At 46.9% G+C, this 19127-nt stretch overlaps 1 protein-coding gene across 1 annotated transcript in view; it reads left to right on the forward strand.

The window, feature by feature from the left end:
- The first annotated feature begins 246 nt into the window (after positions 1-246).
- The window catches only part of LOC102381106 (NACHT, LRR and PYD domains-containing protein 12-like), a 46690-nt gene continuing 27809 nt past the window's right edge, over positions 247-19127 (forward strand). Inside the window, exons 1-6 of the mRNA XM_025194006.1 lie at positions 247-334; positions 839-1143; positions 5251-5289; positions 6850-8593; positions 11156-11233; positions 18137-18310. Coding sequence (XP_025049791.1) covers positions 861-1143; positions 5251-5289; positions 6850-8593; positions 11156-11233; positions 18137-18310 — 2318 coding nt within the window. The 5' untranslated portion in view covers positions 247-334; positions 839-860. The remainder of the gene's footprint in view (positions 335-838; positions 1144-5250; positions 5290-6849; positions 8594-11155; positions 11234-18136; positions 18311-19127) is intronic.

Below are 19127 nucleotides of genomic sequence, written 5' to 3' on the forward strand. Positions count from 1 at the left end.
GGTGATAGTGCAGGGCTGGGGCCTGGGATAGAGTCGTCATCTGCTCCTTGCATTCCCCTGCCCACTGATGTATTTTGCCCACCCCTGACGTAGCCTAAATGAAGAATGAGCATCAGAGCACAGAATTCAGGCCCTCTGCTGCATTGTCCCATCAGGGGATCAGCCTTCTCCTGACACTGCATCAATGTGGAGTAGAGGCCATGGGATCTCCAGTGCAGGGTGCCCATGAGAGATCCTGCCACTCTCCACTCATCTCCCAGAGGAAGAATTGCTACCCACTGATGCCTTGAGGGACTCTGGACAGTGGGCTGTTGTTGAAGGTTGTGTGTGATTGGTGAGTCTTTTTGCCCAGAAGGGCTGCTATGATGAGGGGAGGGTTATTCATAATTGAGAAAAAAAGGCAGCCTGAGAGATGGGTGCAGGGGGTGTATTCCTTATGCTATTGAGCAAGGAGGATGTGTCAAGGAAGACCATGGGGGAGGGAAAGAAATAGGGAAGTAATGAAGTGCTGTTGCATGTGGGTCACTTTGCTGATGTAGGGAGGTGGGGGAATGCTCCTTCCTCAAACCATGTTCTCAACAAAAATGTCCTTTGCTGGAAACTAGGGCAGCCAGCAGACGAACCCGAGAAATCAGAAATGAACAGTTCCACAAAGTGTATAATGCAGATGTCATGCTGGGAAATTATCTCATTATGCAATGGGAGATGGTCCCTCAGTTAGAGTGGTTATTTAGAGCCTGACAGAGAAATGCAAAGAGGTTCCTAGTGCTCCACAAACAAAGTTTGGTTTGAGAAGCTGTTCACCAGACCTTGGTTTAATTTTTGCATTTTCTTTTAGATTCATTCCCTGATACAAAGTGATGGGAAACCAAAGCTGCAGAATCAGTAACCTTCTCCTACAAGCCCTTGAAGACCTTTTGCAAGAAGACTTCAAAAGATTTAAGGATGAATTATCACATTCTGACTTTAGGGGAAAGGGCAAAATCTGTCGAGGGCGGCTGGAGAATGCCGACAGGATAGACACCAAGAACCTCCTCATGGATTTCTATGGGGCAGATGCTGCGGTAGATGTAACCATTGAAGTTTTCACTCGGGTCAATCTCAGGAACGCCGCTGCCCGACTGCGAGAGGAAAGACAGAAAGGTAAGAAACCTGGAGTTACTGTAATGGCTGTGAGTCTTGCCCAGGACTGACCCCAGAGCAGCAACTACAAAAACAGAAAGAGAAACAAGAGGCTGATGGCAAAAAAGAAAACTCTAGATCCTAGCAGGACGTCCAAGACACTCACAGCAGAGATGGCCAGTGTGGGACAGATTCTCTGATGTATCCCACTCCTCTATTGCTCTTCTGCTGGCCCAAGGGGAGTAAATGCAGCCTCTAACTTTGTAACCGTGGTTGTCTGCAGTTTGGTGGAATCAGCAGTGAACATAAAGCCAAAAGTGTGGTGGAGGATATAGGGAGTGTCACAGAAGAGGAAAAACTGGATTGCACCCCAGGTGTTTGAACGTTACGTGAGACTCAAACTGAGAGGGTGCACATTATCAAAGTCCTGAAGCTGCTCTAACCTAGCAGAACCCAGAATCCTCTAAGTCTAATAAACTGCTCCTACACTGGTGGGCAGTAACTCTTGTGAAATGGGGAATAATCCGCAGAGTAACTGAGCTAGAGAGTTATGTATAACAAACGTGCAGTTTCTTGACAGTCTGACATCATGATAGGGGTCAACCCAATCTATCGTTAGGATTCCTCTGTCCCACTGATTGTATGCTTGGCCATCTGCTTTTCAAGTTTTAAATCAAGTATAAAAACTGAGTGAACAGCTCAGAAGAAACCTCTGGTGCATCAGGTCTTTGATGAGTACAATCAAAGCTGTCTGATCAGGGACAGGCCACAGAATGACAGAGAGGGCATTCTACATCGACACCATGACATAAATCCATGTTACTTTGCCCTGTGGGTAGTGTGGGTCACCCCGTCTCCAGGTGGGGACAACAGAATTTGAGAAGTCTGCAGGGGAGATGACAGCAGTCGAGGATGTCTAAGAAATCTGCTGTAAAGCGAAAGCGACAGGATGTAGTTTCACTTTAGAAAGGAAATGAGTGCCGTGGTATTATGAAAAAAAGGAAATAATGAATGATTCAATTATATTTTAGCAAATTCTGCTCTTTCTCTTCCATTACACAAGAATCATAGGAACGTGGGGCTGGAAAGAATCTAATGAGGTCATTTAGTCCAGCGCCCTGCCCAAAGCAGGGTTATCTTTGACTAAACCATGTGAATAAAGTCTCTGCCCAACCAGCTGTTGAAGATTTCCAGGAATACAGATTCTACAGCTTATCTAGGTAGCCTTTCCCAATGCTTGACCATTATGTACTGAAGCATGGGTAGTATGGCCTAGTAGTTAGACACCCAAAGCATAAGTCCAGTCCAAATCAGTTCTCAGGAACCTGGGGTTCCAGAGGGGTCTAGCATCAGACCTGGATTCAAAAGTGGCCAGGGTCAAAGGCCAAAACCAGAGACCAAAGAAGCCAAGGGTTAACCAGGGTCAGAAGACAACAGAAAGGTCCAAAGTTCAAGCCAGAAACAGAAGCAGAGAATCTGAATCTGGAAATGCCAAAGGACTTACCAGGGTCCAAACCAGGAGTAAAAACCAGAAAGAAAAAACAGGAAAGGTGAGGAGCAAGAACTTCACCTTTGCTCAGACAAGGAGGCTGCAGGCTGGGCCTGGCACTTAAGGGGTGGAGCAGGGGGGTCTGGCTGCCTGCGGTTTCAGGGCGTTGGCTGCCCTGGTTGCCTCACTCAGCTCATCTGGGAAAAGTTCACTCCATGGCACTTGCTCTAGGGATGACTTGCCTTCACCTCTTAGGTGGGAGTGGATAGGTCCTGGGTTCTGGCTAGATCTCAGTACACTGACATCTCAATCAGAAAAACTCTGAATCAGAAAAATGCTTCTTAATCCCCAATTTAAATTTCCTGTCTATAGCCATTGCTACCAGTCCTGTCCCCTATGGCTGGAGAGAATAGATCATCTCCATCCTCTCTATAATTGCTAGTCAGATATTTGAAAACAGTAATCAAATTGCTCATAGTCATCTCTTCTGCAGGTGGAATAGTCCTAGTTTTTTCAACTAGGCAGCTTGATGGACAAATAACTAGGCAGGAGTATAAGAATATTGCTCAGGCATGCAGGGATGAAATCAGGCAGGCGAAAGTACAATTGGAGTAGCACCTAGCAAGGGATGTGAAGACTAACAAGAAGGGTTTCTACAAGCATGCCAGCAACACAAGGAAGACCAGGGAAAATGTGGGTCTGTTATTGAATGGGAGAGGCAACCTAGTGACTGATGACGTGGAAAATGCTGAAGTACTCAATCTGGTTTTCACCTCAGCAAGGTCAACTCCCAGACTACTGATTCTGCAGCACAGTTTGGGAAGGAGGTGAGCCGCCAACAGTGGTGAAAGAACAGGTTAGGGACTATTTAGAAAATTGGACATACACAAGTGAATGGGGGGCCAGTGGACAATAAGCGGAATATGAGCCAACAGTGTGTCCTTGTTGAGAAGAAGGCAAACAGCATACTGGGTTACATGCAAAAAAGCATGCAATTTTTCTATCATAAGTGCAGAACTTTGCAGTTATCCTTGTTAAATTTCATGTCATTAATTGCATACTATTTGTTACAGTCATTTTAATAAAATCACTGCAGAGCATCTTCAGCTCCATGAAACCTAGTATCATGTGCAAATGTGCTAAGCATGCCCTCAACTCCATCCTTCAAATTGTTAATGAAGATGCTAAATAGCATTGGATCCCAGACAAACCTTTGGGGAATCTCACATAATATCTCCTCCAAACTGAAAGCTAAGTCATTGATTATTTGTTGAGCACAATGATATCACCAGTTAAACCTTCATCTTACATTACTTCCATCTAGTATGAATCTGTTTAGCTGATTAAGGAGAATGTTGTGGGAGAAAATTAAGGTATACCATATCCACTGCTCTTCCTTATCCACAAATCCAATCATTTAATCATAATGTTGTGGTCTAGTGGGCTAGATTTTCAAAGCTACTTGGCTCTGATCAAATTGCCTAAACAAGGGCTGGATTTCAACAGCCCCTCATTGCTCAGCTCTTGTAGGAATCTGGCCCTATCTGTTGGAACAGACCTGCTTTTTAGTGGCAGGTGTAATGGGCCACTTGGCGCTCTTGAGCTGAGCCACCCATCTCACTGTGCCCAACCAAGAGCCATGCTTTGTGTGTCTCCCCTGGGGCACCTACATTGGGCCAAATCCCTTGCTGGAGCACACCTGCAAGCCTGGATTAACCACCACCACCACCACCTGGGCCTTGGTCTTTGTTAGGGCTCTGTGCAGCCCAGCGTACACAGACCCTACAGACCTTGGGGGCCACTATGGTATTTTGGGGTGCTTATTTTAGCCTGAAGCATTCACAAGTAGCCTCCTGTACAGGAGGAATGTAAGAAAGCCATGCCCACCTTAGCCAGCCAAGCAAAGTGGGCTTTAAGAGCTAGTCTCACCCTCATAAGCATTTACAGCAAGGTGTGCTATAACAGATAGCTTTATTGATCAGAGGGAGAGATTGAGGAAGGAATTCAAAATAATGGAAAATTGAAAGAAAACCTACTTGAGCAAAACAGAAAGGGCTTATTGGCCCTTTTGATATGCATCTAGTTCACTTAATCCTGAGTTATTGGCTAAATTTCAGGTAAGTTACTCACATGTTCATCCAGAGACCGATGAAGCTCTGGAGGCTTATTGCTTGTTTCAGTGCCTCAAAATGACTGACAGTCCTCTTCCCAAAAGGCCTCTTGCAGGACAAAGGAAGAGTGAGTTCCCCTCTCCCTCAGGAATTTCTCCAGCCCCAGTCACGTGGATGTCCAAGCACAGCTGCCCAGGTGACCAGGTGGACTTAAGTCATGCAGCTAGAGCAAACAAGTGGAGCGGGGCTGGGCTGAGGCTGTTTCAGGCCAGGAGACAGAGAGAGAGAGGATTTTTTCACACCAGGGCCCACCATGGTAAAGCCAGAGGCATTGACAATAGATTGCCTTATACTCCTACCTCCAAGGAAATCTCTGCTTCCCTGAGCTTTAGGCTTTTTTCTTACTGTAGATACCCCTGAATGAAATACTGTTCTCATTTCCCTCTCTCTTCAACACTCTCTCAACATTAGGCATCACTCTCTCTTCAGTTCTGTAACTCTAATAGTCACATGCCATTTCTTTTCCAGCTTTGGGCCCCGATCAAACCCATGGAAGACCAGCAAAAGGTATGTGACATCCCATCAGGACTGTTATCTCCGACTGCCAGTTACTAGTTAGTAGGAGTAGCAAGTGGCACACTCTGAACTTGGTCTTTTCAGAACCAAGAAGCAGGGCTTTCTACATCCAAATGGATGCATTCTGAGAGAGCATGAATCAGGCCTCCTCCATTTTCAGTAGATTCCCCAAAATATCACAATTCTGTTATGTTCCAGCAACATATGTTTCATGAACTAGATACGGCCTGTGGAGACACTGGATGTGGCCCATGGAGCTGGAGGGCTTTGCCCATGCCCATGCTGGGGCTGAGCAGTGAGGAGTGCTGCTGGGGTAGGGTAGCTGGAAGCTGCACCTACATCACCACCACTTCCTCCCTGATTCCCACGGATGCAGGGCAGGCTCAGCTTCTAGCCAGTGAGGAACTGGACTAGGGCTGGGCAACTTCCAGCTCCACCTGCACTGCAGATGGTGCGTGGTGAGAAGAGGCAACAGTGCAGACACAGCTTCCAGCTGCCCAGCCCTGGCTCAGACCCTCACTGACTGGAAGCTGCACCTACACTGGGGGTAGGCATGTGGAGGATGGGGAGAAGTGACAGCAGCACCGTGACCCAGTGCAGATGCAAGCAAATCCCTGAGCTTGCCTCTCCTCCCGATGCACCACTGCCGATGCACCACTGAAGCCACCCGGATTGAGGCCAGGTTGTTCTGGCCCATGGCTTCTAAAGGTTGGTGGCCCCTGATATGAAGTGTTATGTACTGCTGCTGTGCCCTGCATTGGCGGCTTTCACTCTAGAGGTGGCTGCATTTCACCAGTCACTAAAGTGACTGCTGAATATACACACAGAGGCTGCATTCAGACAAGCACGGACATTTGGTTCCCTGGGGATAAGCAGCAGTAACACACCTTATGCAACTGCTGCTTGTCCCTGGGGAATGCCTGTGCCACGTGCACTCTGGCATGTGACAGGTTACCCTGGGTGGGGTAGAAGAGATTGGGGCCAGCAACTGTGCTGGCTCCAGCAGCCTTACTGGGAGTCCTGGGGGCCTGGGGAGCTGCAGCTATGGTGTTCCTGAAGCTAGGAGCCTGGCTGGCAGTCAAAGCATGGGTCCAACCAGCCAGGCTCCGGTTTTGGGCGATGCACACTGCCACCACCTACACTGCCGAGGTTTTCTTTGCATGGGTGTTTTGGACCCTGGGATCTTCTGAGGTCAACCCCTGCCCCCATACTACAAGGTAGCAGCCCAGGGAACACCTGAATGTGCAGTGTGTAGCTCTGCAGACAGGTGTGCACACATCTACATTCATCTGGATGTGGCCAGAGATTTCAAATTAACCATTTTTACCTGCATCCTAGTTCCAATCAGACTATTGATATCAGGGAGGACTACAGGGCCTATATTTAGATTGCAGATGGTCTACCGACCTATGACTGATTGGGGGATACTATATGAGGAAACGTACACTACAATTATAATAAAGACACTATTTATTCTTGTTGATGTAGCTTTATTGCAACATTAATACACTTTAACCTCTGGATATCTAATGCTTCGTATCTCTAACCCAGGTTACAGGGAGAAGTACACTGAACACGTACAGGACAAGTACGGAGTAATAAAAGACAGGAACTCTCTTCTTGGTGAGAATATAAATCTGAACAGCAGATACACCAAGCTGATTATTGTAAAGGAAACACGTGCCAGAAAGGAAAGAGAACATGAAATAATGGCCTCGGGACAGACACATGCAGAAATCATGTCTGAGCAAAAGAGATCCATCACCATCGGTGACTTATTTGCAGCTGATGAGAAAGGGAAAACTCAGCAAATTGCTGTGCTGCTGGGAGCTGCAGGGATTGGGAAAACACTGACAGCAAAAAAGATCATGTTTGACTGGGCGGCTGGAAAGCTTTACAACGAGGTATTTGATTATGTTTTCTACATAAACTGCAGAGAAGTTAACTTTGACACTGAGCAGGGAAGTGTGGCAAAATTGATCCTAAGGAATTGTCCTGATCAACATGCACCGATTGAAGCAATGTTGGTGAATCCAGAGAGACTCCTGTTCATAATCGATGGCTTTGATGAACTGAGGTTTTCCTTGGATCAGCCAGAAGAGAATCTGTGCTCTGATCCCTGGGAGAGGAAACCAATGGAAATTGTGCTGAGCAGTTTAGTCCGGAAAAAAGTCCTTGAGAAATGCTCCTTACTCATTACTACAAGACCAGCTGCTTTGGAGGACCTCAGGCAGTGCTTGCACAATGAGCGCTACGCTGAAATCCTGGGGTTTTCAGAAACCGAGAGGAGAGAATACTTTAACAAATATTTTGGCAATAAACGGAAAGCAAGAAAAGCCTTTAATTTTGTAAAAGAAAATGAAATGCTCCTCACCATGTGCTTTGTCCCCGTTGTCTGTTGGATCGTCTGCACTGTCATCAAGCAGCAGATGGATGAGGGTGAAGATCTTGCACAGACTTCGACAACAGTCACAGGAGTGTACCTGCTCTACCTTTTCAATTTACTGAAGGACCCAAGAAGCAAGTCAAAGCAACTCCTGCAAACTAACTTGAAAGGACTTTGCTCCTTGGCTGCAGATGGGGTCTGCAGGCAGAAAATCCTGTTTAGGGCAGAAGAGCTGAAGAAGCACGGCTTAGACACATCTGACTCCCTCTTTCTGAATGAGAACCTCTTTCAAAAAAGTACTGACTGTGAACGACTTTACAGCTTCATCCACTTGTCTTTTCAAGAATTTTTTGCAGCTCTGTTTTATGCTCTGGAAGAAGAAGCAGCAGCAGTAGGCGAAGGCTCCGGAAATGACATAAAAGCTTTGACAGCTTTGTTAGCTGACTATGGGAAATCTAGAAATCATTTAATGTTAACAGTGAGATTTCTGTTTGGTTTCTTAAATGAAGAGCGAATGAAGGACATTGAGAAAAAACTGAGCTGCAAAATGTCATTGAAAATTAAACCAGAATTACTGAAATGGATTAAAACAAAGCCCCAAACATCTCCCTTGTCTTTGGGATCTCACGGGCAGAGGTCAGGTTTTGGACCTAAGGTTGAAGCGCTTTACCAGCTTGAGGAATTTCACTGTTTGTATGAAATTCAAGACGAAAATTTTGCGCAAAGTGCACTGAGTCATTTAACAGCTGTGAATTTAAGTTTTCATAGATTTACCCAAATGGATCAAGAGGCCCTTTCATTTTGCTTAAAAGACTGCCAGAACCTAGAATCACTTCTTCTAGAATCCTGTGAATTCAGATACGAAGCCCTAAATGAAGATGTTTCAAGATCCCAAAAGCAGCCAGCTCTGTAAGTATTACCTGGGCCTCTAAAACTTTTACACTTAAAAAAAAAAACAAACTGAGATAATCTCTGAAACATTGTCTTCCCGCTCCCCATTCTCCCCTTCTCCCCACTCCCACCTCTCCCCTCTTGCAGGGTTTCTTAGCTTTAAAATGGGCCATTGTAAAAAATGACCACCGTTAAGGATTAAGATTTCAAAACGATGTGCTACTTCTACCCCAAACCTGGGAAACAGCAATTTGAGGAATAAGAATTTATTTCAATTTAAACCCACTAATAAGCAAGAAAACTCTTTTATATAACATGAGTTCATTTGTATCTCTAACAGACATTAAAGCAATATGTTTCCAAACTTGCTGTCTCACCAGAATCATGGGGTGTGCTGGTGTGTGGTAATAGCGATTAACTACAGTGATTTTGAGGGGAAAAAAGGCAGGCACCAATGCCTTTTTTTAAAGTTCGCTAAAATGGCTATGTGCTATGAGTACTGTCTATCTCACTATCGATGTCTCTCTCTGTCTAGATATATAGATATGTATCTAGATAGATCTATGCAGTTATGTAGCTGTGTAGTTAGCCATGTAACTAGCTATCGGGAACAAATACTTTTGAGAAAAGAGCCCATTGGGGCGGTGAGCAATGTGTCAAGTCAGTGTTGGGCTCGGTCTCAGCACAGGTTCACTGTGCACTGAGAGGTAGACACGCCGGCCCTGAGTTTTACTGACGTGGTTATTAGTGATACACACAAGGAAGCAGATTTGAAAGTTAAAACTATACACAAGATTTATTGATAAGACAACAGGGAATATTTACGGAAGTAAGGGGCGACCACAGTAACAACGCTTTAACTAATACCAACACAGGAAACACCCAAAGACAATACATGCTTTACCAATATTGAAATGACGAATAGGAAGTGAAAGAGAAGTCAATTCAGTAGCCCAAGTCTAGAAGAAACCAATCCCAGTCAGGTGTCATGAGGAAGTGATTCAGGAAACCAGTGCAGGTCCCTGGGCTGTCGTGTTTGGTGTCTCGCACCTTCCATGGGATGAGCTCCCAGCCTTACTAATGCTCACGATCTACCTCCACTCACAAGGTTGAATCCAGTTCCCCAATGAAACCACGCACCTTCAAGAACCGTAGTGCTCACCACAAAAACTCCTTTTCGTAATGCAAAACATCACACAACAATACCTTACACACCCCACCGTACCCCACAAGAGCCTCACACGCATGTCAGACATCACAGACAGATTGTCACACACAGACACGCACCAGTGCCAGAGTTCTTGATTTTTACATGCCTCAATCACCCCATTCTCAACAGCCGGTCCTCTGGAGCACAGATCCTGCCGCTCGCTGTCCGTGATGTCCAAACCAGTCGCATCACTCAGACCCATCTCTCACACAAGATACATTAGCTGTCAGTCGCACCTTGTTGCTCACCATTACCCCAGAACAGACGCACAACTTTCCAGTCCTGGACATTATCACAACTACACATGCCCAAGCTGGGAACCTGGGCCAGGAGATAAGAAGTTCACTCCTGGAGTCTTCCAGGAGACACAATGACTGTACATGCTTTTCAGTTAAAATTACAATATGCATTAACCACGTACATACTGGAACAAAACATCTATCTATCTATCTATCGATCTAATTTCCTGATAGCCATACTGTTTTCCTGCATAAAAGGTTTAGTTAAACTACTCTCCCTGTACCTGCATCACCTGCTTGGAGGAAATGTTTCTCCTTTTAGAAGGTACACATCCCATTGTTTGAAAAGGTTTTAATGTTTCAAATAATATTTCCTCCTATGAATTTCATGCATAGAGCAGGATTGGACAAATCCATACAGGGTATGTCCCTCAGTGGGTGTTATGCATCGCAGTTAGGGGTGAAAACTCCAAATTAGTTGTTCCTATGCCTCTGAATGCTGAGAGAGGGGCAGGGGGTGAATCAGTCTGGACAGGCCCTGCAGAAATACTCTTTGCCCTTTTCCTGTGACTGCAGGACATAGAGTTACATTTACCTGTGGTCTCAGTTCAAAAAATAATCAGAACACTTTTTCTTGGGATTCCCCACAACACACACATTTTTCCGAGGATGATGGTCCCTGACTATGTCAGCTTTCTGTTAAGCAATGAAACATCCTCTGAGTTCTCTCCCTGGGCTCTGTAACACAAGGGCTAGGTATAGATAGTAAAAAAGCCCAAGGCTTTACATTATAACTGAACATATTTTAGATTATTTACATTAAAACTTTAAAAAATACTTATAAATATATTATTTTGGGAGAATGCTGAGAACTGCATTTGAATACTACCACATGTTCACTTCAGAGAATGAACAGGTAGATCACACTTAGTAGAACCTGCTCCACTTGACGATAAGTGCATCTTTTGCTACTAGATACATTTTGCTTTAAATGACGTGCAGTAGATTGAAACTGTAGAATAGCTTCTGTGTAAAGTATGATCACATCATCCAAGATGGGTTTGGAAAGCTGAAGAAATGAACCAAAGTCTGTCAGTAGAGAATCCAAACACTTCTGTTCTCTTTTTGTAGGAAACAGGAGACTCACTCACCTATTTGCCTGCTGTGTCAAGCACTGAAAGACCCATGTTGTAAAGTGAAAAAACTATGGTAAGAAACGTTGTTCTTTTTAAAAGCCCCACGCTCCCTGATGTTACTGCAGGAGTCCTACAGCAGAGCAGGAATCAACCTGTCCTGGGGCTGGTGTAACAAGGGTAGAGAATGGTCTCATCTCTTAGGACTGTGTTTGTATACTCAGTCAATGGGGCAGATTCTCATCTCGAATAAGTTGTCTCCCTGTCTTCAGTGGCCCTGTAACAATTTACACTAGCTGACGAACAGCTGAAATGTGTGTGTGGGCAGTTTATGTCTGCCTGGCCTTGCCATGATGCTTAACTCAATCAAATCAGATGAGCTGGAGTGAGAAAAGAGAACAGTTTGGCCAGTGGGATACTTGGAGGATCCAGTATGGGCTAGCAAAAATACTTATGTTTAAGGATCTGTCACCATGGCGTATGAATTATATGCACATCTGTAATTCACATTCAGGTATCCACATTTCATCTCGTTCATGCTCGCTTAATGGGGAGGCAATAGGTGAGGGGGGGATTAGATTTCCCTCCTTTCTTTCTGTGCCAGTCACCTTTTCCATTTTTTCTTTGCTTTTTTCTCCTTCCACTCTTAGCTCTCCATGCCTCTTGCTGCCTCAGCTATTGTTATTGGGAAGACCTTTAGCAGGAGGGTGATTTGCTGCTTGGATCTAACAGAACCAGGCCAGACCTTCATTTAGTCCCTTCTGACAAGGGCTTTTACAGCTTCATTATTGCTGTGGAGCATGCACTGCTCTACTCTCTAGCGGTTTGCACCCATACTCTTCTTGTGGGATTGGGGTGAACAGCTGCTTGGTATGACCCAGGATGGATAACCTTCTCTGAGATGGCCTGCACTAGGGAGCATTGGCCTTGTCTGTACTACGGCAGCTGCCAGATACACTTCTGGCAATGCACAGTCAAACCCATGTGTGCTAGGAGCAGTGCACAAGGGTCATGTCTTCTTTGATGTTCAGCCTTACTCAGAGCCAGAGCAACCAGCTGTGATGACCAGCAAGTCCCTTTGCACTGTCCAGCACTGGTATTTCCACAGAGACCCTTCCCTGAGTACACAGAAGATTTGAGATCTCAGAAGACCGACTCTGGCACCTGCTGAGTTTAGCTCCTCTTTGCAGCTAGTCACGAAATGTCAGAACTTTAATGAAAAATGTACAGTGACAGGCAACGTTTTCTGGAGAGCACGGTTTTCATTTCCAGCAGTTCTGCCCCCGCACACCTGCTGCAGGCCCGATCCAGAGGACAGGAGGGGAGCTATGGCGGGTCTCTGTGGTGTCTCTGCTCTGCCTTTCCCAACCACATCAGGCCTCATAAATTTCATAGATTTCATAGACATTAGGACTGGAAGGGACCCCAGAGGATCATCGAGTCCAGCCTCCTGCCCCAGGGGTCATAGGATCCCAGCAAAATAAACATCCAAATTATCCCTTGAAGGCATTCAAAGTAAGTGCCTGAATCACCTCTGACGGCAGTCTATTCCAGATCTTGGGGGCTTGGACAGTAAAAAGTTCTTCCTTATATCCAGCCTCAAATGGTCATGCAGGAGTTTGTGACCATCTGACCTTGTCATCCCTTGGGGCGCTCTGGTGAAAAGACATTCCCCCATATCTTGATGTACACCCCTTATATACTTAAAGGCAGCCACCAGATCACCTCTGAGCCTGCACTTTTCCAGGCTGAAGAGTGCCATAGCTCTCAGCCTCTCATCATAAGATCTGTTTTCCTGACCTCTGATCATGCGTGTGGCTCTCCTCTGCACGCTCTTTAGCTTCTCCACATCCTTTTTGAATTGTGGAGCCCAAAACTGGATGCAGTAGTCCAGCTGCGGCCTCACCAAGGCCGAGTACAATGGGAGAATGATGTCCTGGGATTTGCTTGAGAAGCATCTATGGATGCAAGCCAGCATTTTGCTCGCTTTACTAGCCACAGCATCACATTGAAGGCTCATGTTCATTTTGTGGTCAATCATGACCCCCAAGTCCCTTTCATCCATAGTGCTACCCAATGTAGCACTGCTGAGCCTATAAACATGCTGCGGGTTTTTCTTCCCAAGGTGGAGGACCTTGCATTTTTCAGTGTTAAACCCCATCAGGTTCTCATCTGTCCATTTCCTGAGCCTGTCAAGGTCAGCCTGGATCGCCCTCCTGTCCTCAGGTGAGGACGCATTACCCCAAAGTTTGGTGTCATCAACAAACTTGGCCAGTCTGCTTCTGATACCAATGTCCACACCATTAATAAATAATAACTAATTAATTAAAAATCAATAATTAATTAATGAAGGCAAGAACTATACATACAATTGTATAGAATCCTCTAAAACGCTATTATTTATGTGGCATCTTGGGATTCTCCTGAAAAAATATAAAATGCAAATGAAAGGATAATTAGCATTGCTAAAATGCACATTCCAACCCCCCTACTCCTCCCCCTCAAGACCCACCACCACACACACACATGCACACATTTAATTGCACAGATGTGCATATGTAGCTGGATGTGTATTCACACCCATAAAACACCATTTTCCATGAGGATGGCCATGGCTGTTTGTTTGCTTTGAACTGCCCTGTCCATCTCAGGGGAATGACAAGGACTTGGCAGGGGTTGTGGATGTGAGTTGCTCATGCCTAGTTAGCCAAGAGACCTCCTGTTGGCCTGACCTGGCTCCATCCCACCCAGGCCTGCAGGCACACTCACATCCATGAAGGACATCAGTGAGGATGTGCTAGGTCCATTCACTTCATCTGCTCCTGGACTCCTGAGAGGCTGAGTCTAAAAAAAAAACTTCTCAGAGGGATGAGCCCAGAAGTCCTGTACTGGATACTTTCCAAGTCTGGAGTATGTCTGAGGGTGCTGCTGGGTGGGAAATAGGCAGAGCAAGGTCAGGGCAGTAGTATAAAGGAACACCTGCTTGTCAACTTGACAGGTGCTCCACCCCCTGCTGCCATCTTTGATCTGCCACCTTGAAACTGAAATCCAACCCCTCTTCCTTTATATGGGAAGGGAATAGTCCCTGTTCTCCTTATATGAAGTGCCAGATATCCAGCCTCCACACACTCTGTCACATGATGCATGACATCAGAAACCCCACCCCTGCCCTCAATCACATGACGCGTGCCATCAGAAACCCTGCCTCCTGCTTCACTCATGTGGCATGTGAGGTCAGAAACTCCCCACCCCCAGACGGACCCTTTGGTTCCAGAATTCCCTGCCCCATCACATGGTGTGTGACAACACCCATCACGTGGCCTGTGACATCAAAAGTGTTCCCGTCGAACCCCAAAGCCCACCCCTTATGCTGCACAGGAGGACTGTGCGAAACAGCACCATTCTGCTTCAACTTCCGTTTCAACATTTCGATGGGACAGTGTTTTGATTCCAGTTTTATTTCATTTTGGAAGAGCCGTTCTGTTTCATTTCATCGAAACTGTTTCGCTGTTTCAACATTTCTCCCATAGGCTACAATGGAGAAGCACAAAACAGCATATAACTGTGTCACTTCTAGCCTGATTTGGATGAAACTTGCAGGGATGGTAGCCCCCTCTGAGGGCATGAAGCCTGCCAAGCTCCAAGAAGATAGGTGCAGGGGTTTCTGGGAAACTGAACCTCAAGTTGTTGACAAGCAAAAGTGTCATTTGCCGGCAGCAGCAGGCCCCTCTCATCTGGGGTGCAGAGCCGGGGGTTGCACCCCTGGGAGGGCTGTGGGGCTGCACCAGACTCCTCCCAGGCATACGGCCCCTGATCCGTGTGCTGGATGACAGGAGGCTGTTGCTGCCGACTGGGACTAGCACTGGGCGCAGCCTACACCCAGCGCCAGGAAGATTGGTGCTGCTGCCAGTCCCAGACTCTCCATAGCAATTTGGTTTTTTTTTTCAAGAAAACTTTTATTGAACAGCGTGGGCAAATTAAACTGACTCACACTGGCTGGCCAGTCTCAACTACAAATCACATCTGCCTCACTTTTTCCGAAAAAAATGAGAGTAGCCACAGGCATCTGGCTGTGTCATGTGGAGGCCTCGTTTATAGCCAAAGCTAAATACCATAGACTGTGTGGGAATGAAGTAATTAGGATATTTTGTGAATGGTAACAATGCTAGAGAATACATGCACCTGGTGCAGATGACTGGTAAGCATATGAAAGACTGCTCCCTGTTAATCAATTTGAGGAGTTTGTCCAGGGATATACCCTGTTTGCCCTTGACCTGTCTCCTATCTTTATTCACTGATTAAACTTGGGAACCTGAGAGCAGAAATATGCTTTGCCAGAGCTTTACCCACCACACTTAACATGATCATGTATACAGTCTTTGACAACATCATAGAAATAATTTCTAGTCAAAACTAAGTCTTGTTGGCTTTATCTTTGATAATATGAATGTGATTGGAGATCCAAGGCACTAAAGCAAAGGTAAAATGTCCAGCTGAAAACAGCTGTTGTGCTTTAGTCTTACTTCACTGATTGTATCTTTATAACACAGACTCACAGAGGACTAACACACCCTCTCCCCACTCCTCAGCCCTCTCACAAAAGCAAAAGTAACACCAGTAAAAAAAACAAATTTAGAAGCTGTATACCATGAGCTAAATGTTTCTCGGTAATTTTTAAACATTTTTTGCCTATCCAATAGCTATAACTGTTTAAAACACTTTCCATATACAGCTCATTTCAAAGTTCCCAAATTGCCTGATTTATATCTTCATCTAACCAGGTAAGATGATCATGACCACCTTGACCACACTCGTTCAAAACAAAATCCAAGAAACTTTTCAAAAAAGCCTAATTCTCAAACAGTATGTTATTATGCCATAAAAAGAAACACGCACAAACAATTTCATGAGGATTTACATTCTTGACATGAAACAGGGCCTGTTGATTCAATGCCTAGTTGTCTTCTAAAAGCATCATCATTATCTTCTGAAATATTGGGTTTCTGTTCTTTTTTTCTGGTGTCAGGTTTACGGACATGCTGGTACGTGGGTTTTCTGGAGTCATTAAAAAGGCTTCATCTAACTGCGAAGGGGATTCAAAGAGGATTCAAATAAAAACCTTAATTAGCTGCTGTTTAATCGGTCCTTGGCTAATTCCTACCTCCCTCCTTCCCTCATGGGACCAACCCCCCCCCACTATCAAAATCTAAGTGCCCCCCACCCCACAGCCATGTTTCAAGCCTCTTACTAGCATCTCTGCTCTCCTGCTGACCTCTTCTTCCTACAGTGACTTTAGCATGAGGCCCTCATCTTCTTCCAAATCCTCAAAGTCTGTTCAAGGGATCTGGGTCTTTGTTTCATAGGCCTGCTGCTGCATGCTTGCATGGGATTCCTGACCAGGTTCAAGTGTCTCAGGCAGTCTCTGGGCTAGGGCACTGTCCTCTTTAATCTCCCCCTCCTCCTCAAAACTACTGCTATGGTAATGTTTTCTTTACAGGCATCTGACAAGTCTTGGTGGTAAATGAGGATGAGGGGTCTTACTGGTGTAGTGAAAGAATCTGTATTTGCCCCTATCTGCCTTAGCATGGTCTCAAACAAACAGGTGGTCTTCTTTGGAAAGCAGATAGACTGGGGGCTTGCAGCCTTGAACCCACCCATTCCTGAGGAGGCCTGAGGCCTCCGAAACCCCCACTGATTGGTTGAGAGTGGTGAGGTGGGTTGTTAGAGGGGTCACAACCCCCCGCTACCTGTGCCTGTGCCACATGGTCTAGGATGATGCTGTGCACCATGAGGGTTGGGCTTTGGAACCTGATGGGCAACCTTTCTGATGTCATGGACCATGTGATGGTGCAGGGAATTCAGGGGCCAACATGATGGCCTGGGACTTGATAAGTTGTGCCTATACCATGTGGTCTAGGGTGGGACTTGATACATGAGGGCCGGGCTTTGGGGCCCGAATTGGTGGCCTTTCTGATGTCACAGACCATGTTATGGGCACAGGGAATTCTGGGACCAACATGGTGTGGGGGTGGGGAGTTTCTGATGTTATGTGCCATGTGACCGAGGCAGGTGGTGGGGTCTCTGCTGTCATGTATCATGTAATCAGGGGCATGGGCAGGGTTTGTGATGTCATACATCATGTGAGCAGATCAGGGATGGAGTTTCTGATGTCACAAGTCATGTGACAGGATGTGTGGAGGTAGGGATTCTGACATCACACACAATATAGGGGGAAGAGGGGCAGGACATGCAAGATGGTGGATCCAAGATGACAGCCAGGGGTGGGCACCTCCTAAGGTGACAAACAGGTGTTATTTTATACTACTCAGGCCCATCATGGCTGAGTCATGTCATGCATCCTGTGAGGCCACAGGGAAAGCTATACGTCAGGAGCAGACAGCAGTGTCGGAGGAGGGCCTTGAGATCCATGTGCTCCTAGCACCCCAGTTCCTCAGTCTTGTGCGCACCTCCTCTGGGAGCCCAGAAACAGCAGGAGGGTTCTAGAAAATAAATTAATGAATAAATCCTCTATTTATTATTGCCCCAGGGGAGCTTGGGAGCAAGCCCAGGGGACCTGCTCCCAAGAGCAATGATCTCTCAGGGTCTCCTCTCTACACAGAGCAGCCTCCTGCCACGATTGCCTTGCAGTTGGCTAGAGGGGAGGGCCAGGAATGGGGCTTATATAGGAAGTGCTTGCCCCGCCCCTCATTCCTTATTGGTTGGCAGCAGAGGGTTGAGGGCGGCCCTTCTCAGGGCTCATTGGACACAGGTGCAGCGCAGACATTGGGGCTGAGCAGGAACTGCTGTTTTTTCCTTAGCCAAGGGGTGGATCTTGAGGCAGGGAAGGAGACGGGACTTCTGTCCCATTGTCCCTGCTGATCGATCAGGGAGGGACTGGTGGGCCGTGCCGCCTGTCAGAGCACCTGCCCCGGGCCCCATTCATGCTCTGATCTCTCTCCTCTGCTTCTCTCTCCTGCAGGCTGTCACGCTGTCGTCTCACAGCCGCCTGCTGTGGGGATCTTGCTGCTGTTCTCAGCACCAGCCGCAGCCTGACACGTCTGGACCTAAGTGGTAATGGCGGTCTGGGGGCTGGCGGCGTGCGGCTGCTGTGCGAGGGACTGAGACACCCCAGCTGCAAGTTGCAGACGCTGCGGTAAGGAGCACGTGGCTTCCCCTAGGCACTCCCCAAGGCCTCTGTAAAACTTGCTGGAGAGGCAGAAGTCAGCAAGGGGCTGATACCTGCTCTCCACAGCAACAGGGAGGTGCTGAGAGCTCACTGTCCCTCCAGCCCCCGCATACTGGCTCGCAACTTGTACACACCTGCCTGGACTGGGACGGTGCATTGTTTAAAGCCAGGCCCACCCCAGGCACCGGTGATGGAGCCCAATAACAGAGGAGGGAAAGGGGCAGAGCCCAGAGCATGGGGATTAGTTCTAGTGACAAACCAGTGACTGGAGGATGAACTAGGACTGAAGCCACTGTGGGAAGGACTCAGAGGTCCCAACCACAAACTACAGGCACCTGCATAGTGGTACAAGCAGGCCGGTCCCTTTACCTTCTGTTTTACCTGTGCACTAGGTTGGCAGCGCAGCCAGGGTTGCATTTGAGTAGTAAAAGGTTCAAGGTTCTTGTCTTAGTTTGGTTCACTCCAACAGCTGCCTGTGTTCACGGCAGACCCCCCAGTTCTCACTGTGGCCCACCTGGACCCTACTCCTGCTGTGCACGTGCCCCAGGAGAATGAGCCTTTGTCCAGCAATACCTCTATGTACTGCCTGTGGCAGAAATGCCCCCGTCGGTGCCCCTCTCCAGAGATCTGTCTCAGCCAGCCCGAGAGGCTGCTGTTGAATCTCTCACAGCGGGGATCTCGCTCCTTGTCTGCAGACAAAAGCCTGGCGCCTGGGAGGCGATGCTCTGGGCACCTGGGCGGGGGGGGGAAGACCCGGCCCTGCGCGCGGGCCCAGGTAGCCAGG

Source organism: Alligator sinensis, unplaced genomic scaffold (assembly GCF_000455745.1).
Source record: "Alligator sinensis unplaced genomic scaffold, ASM45574v1 scaffold1357_1, whole genome shotgun sequence".
Classification (NCBI taxonomy): domain Eukaryota; kingdom Metazoa; phylum Chordata; order Crocodylia; family Alligatoridae; genus Alligator; species Alligator sinensis.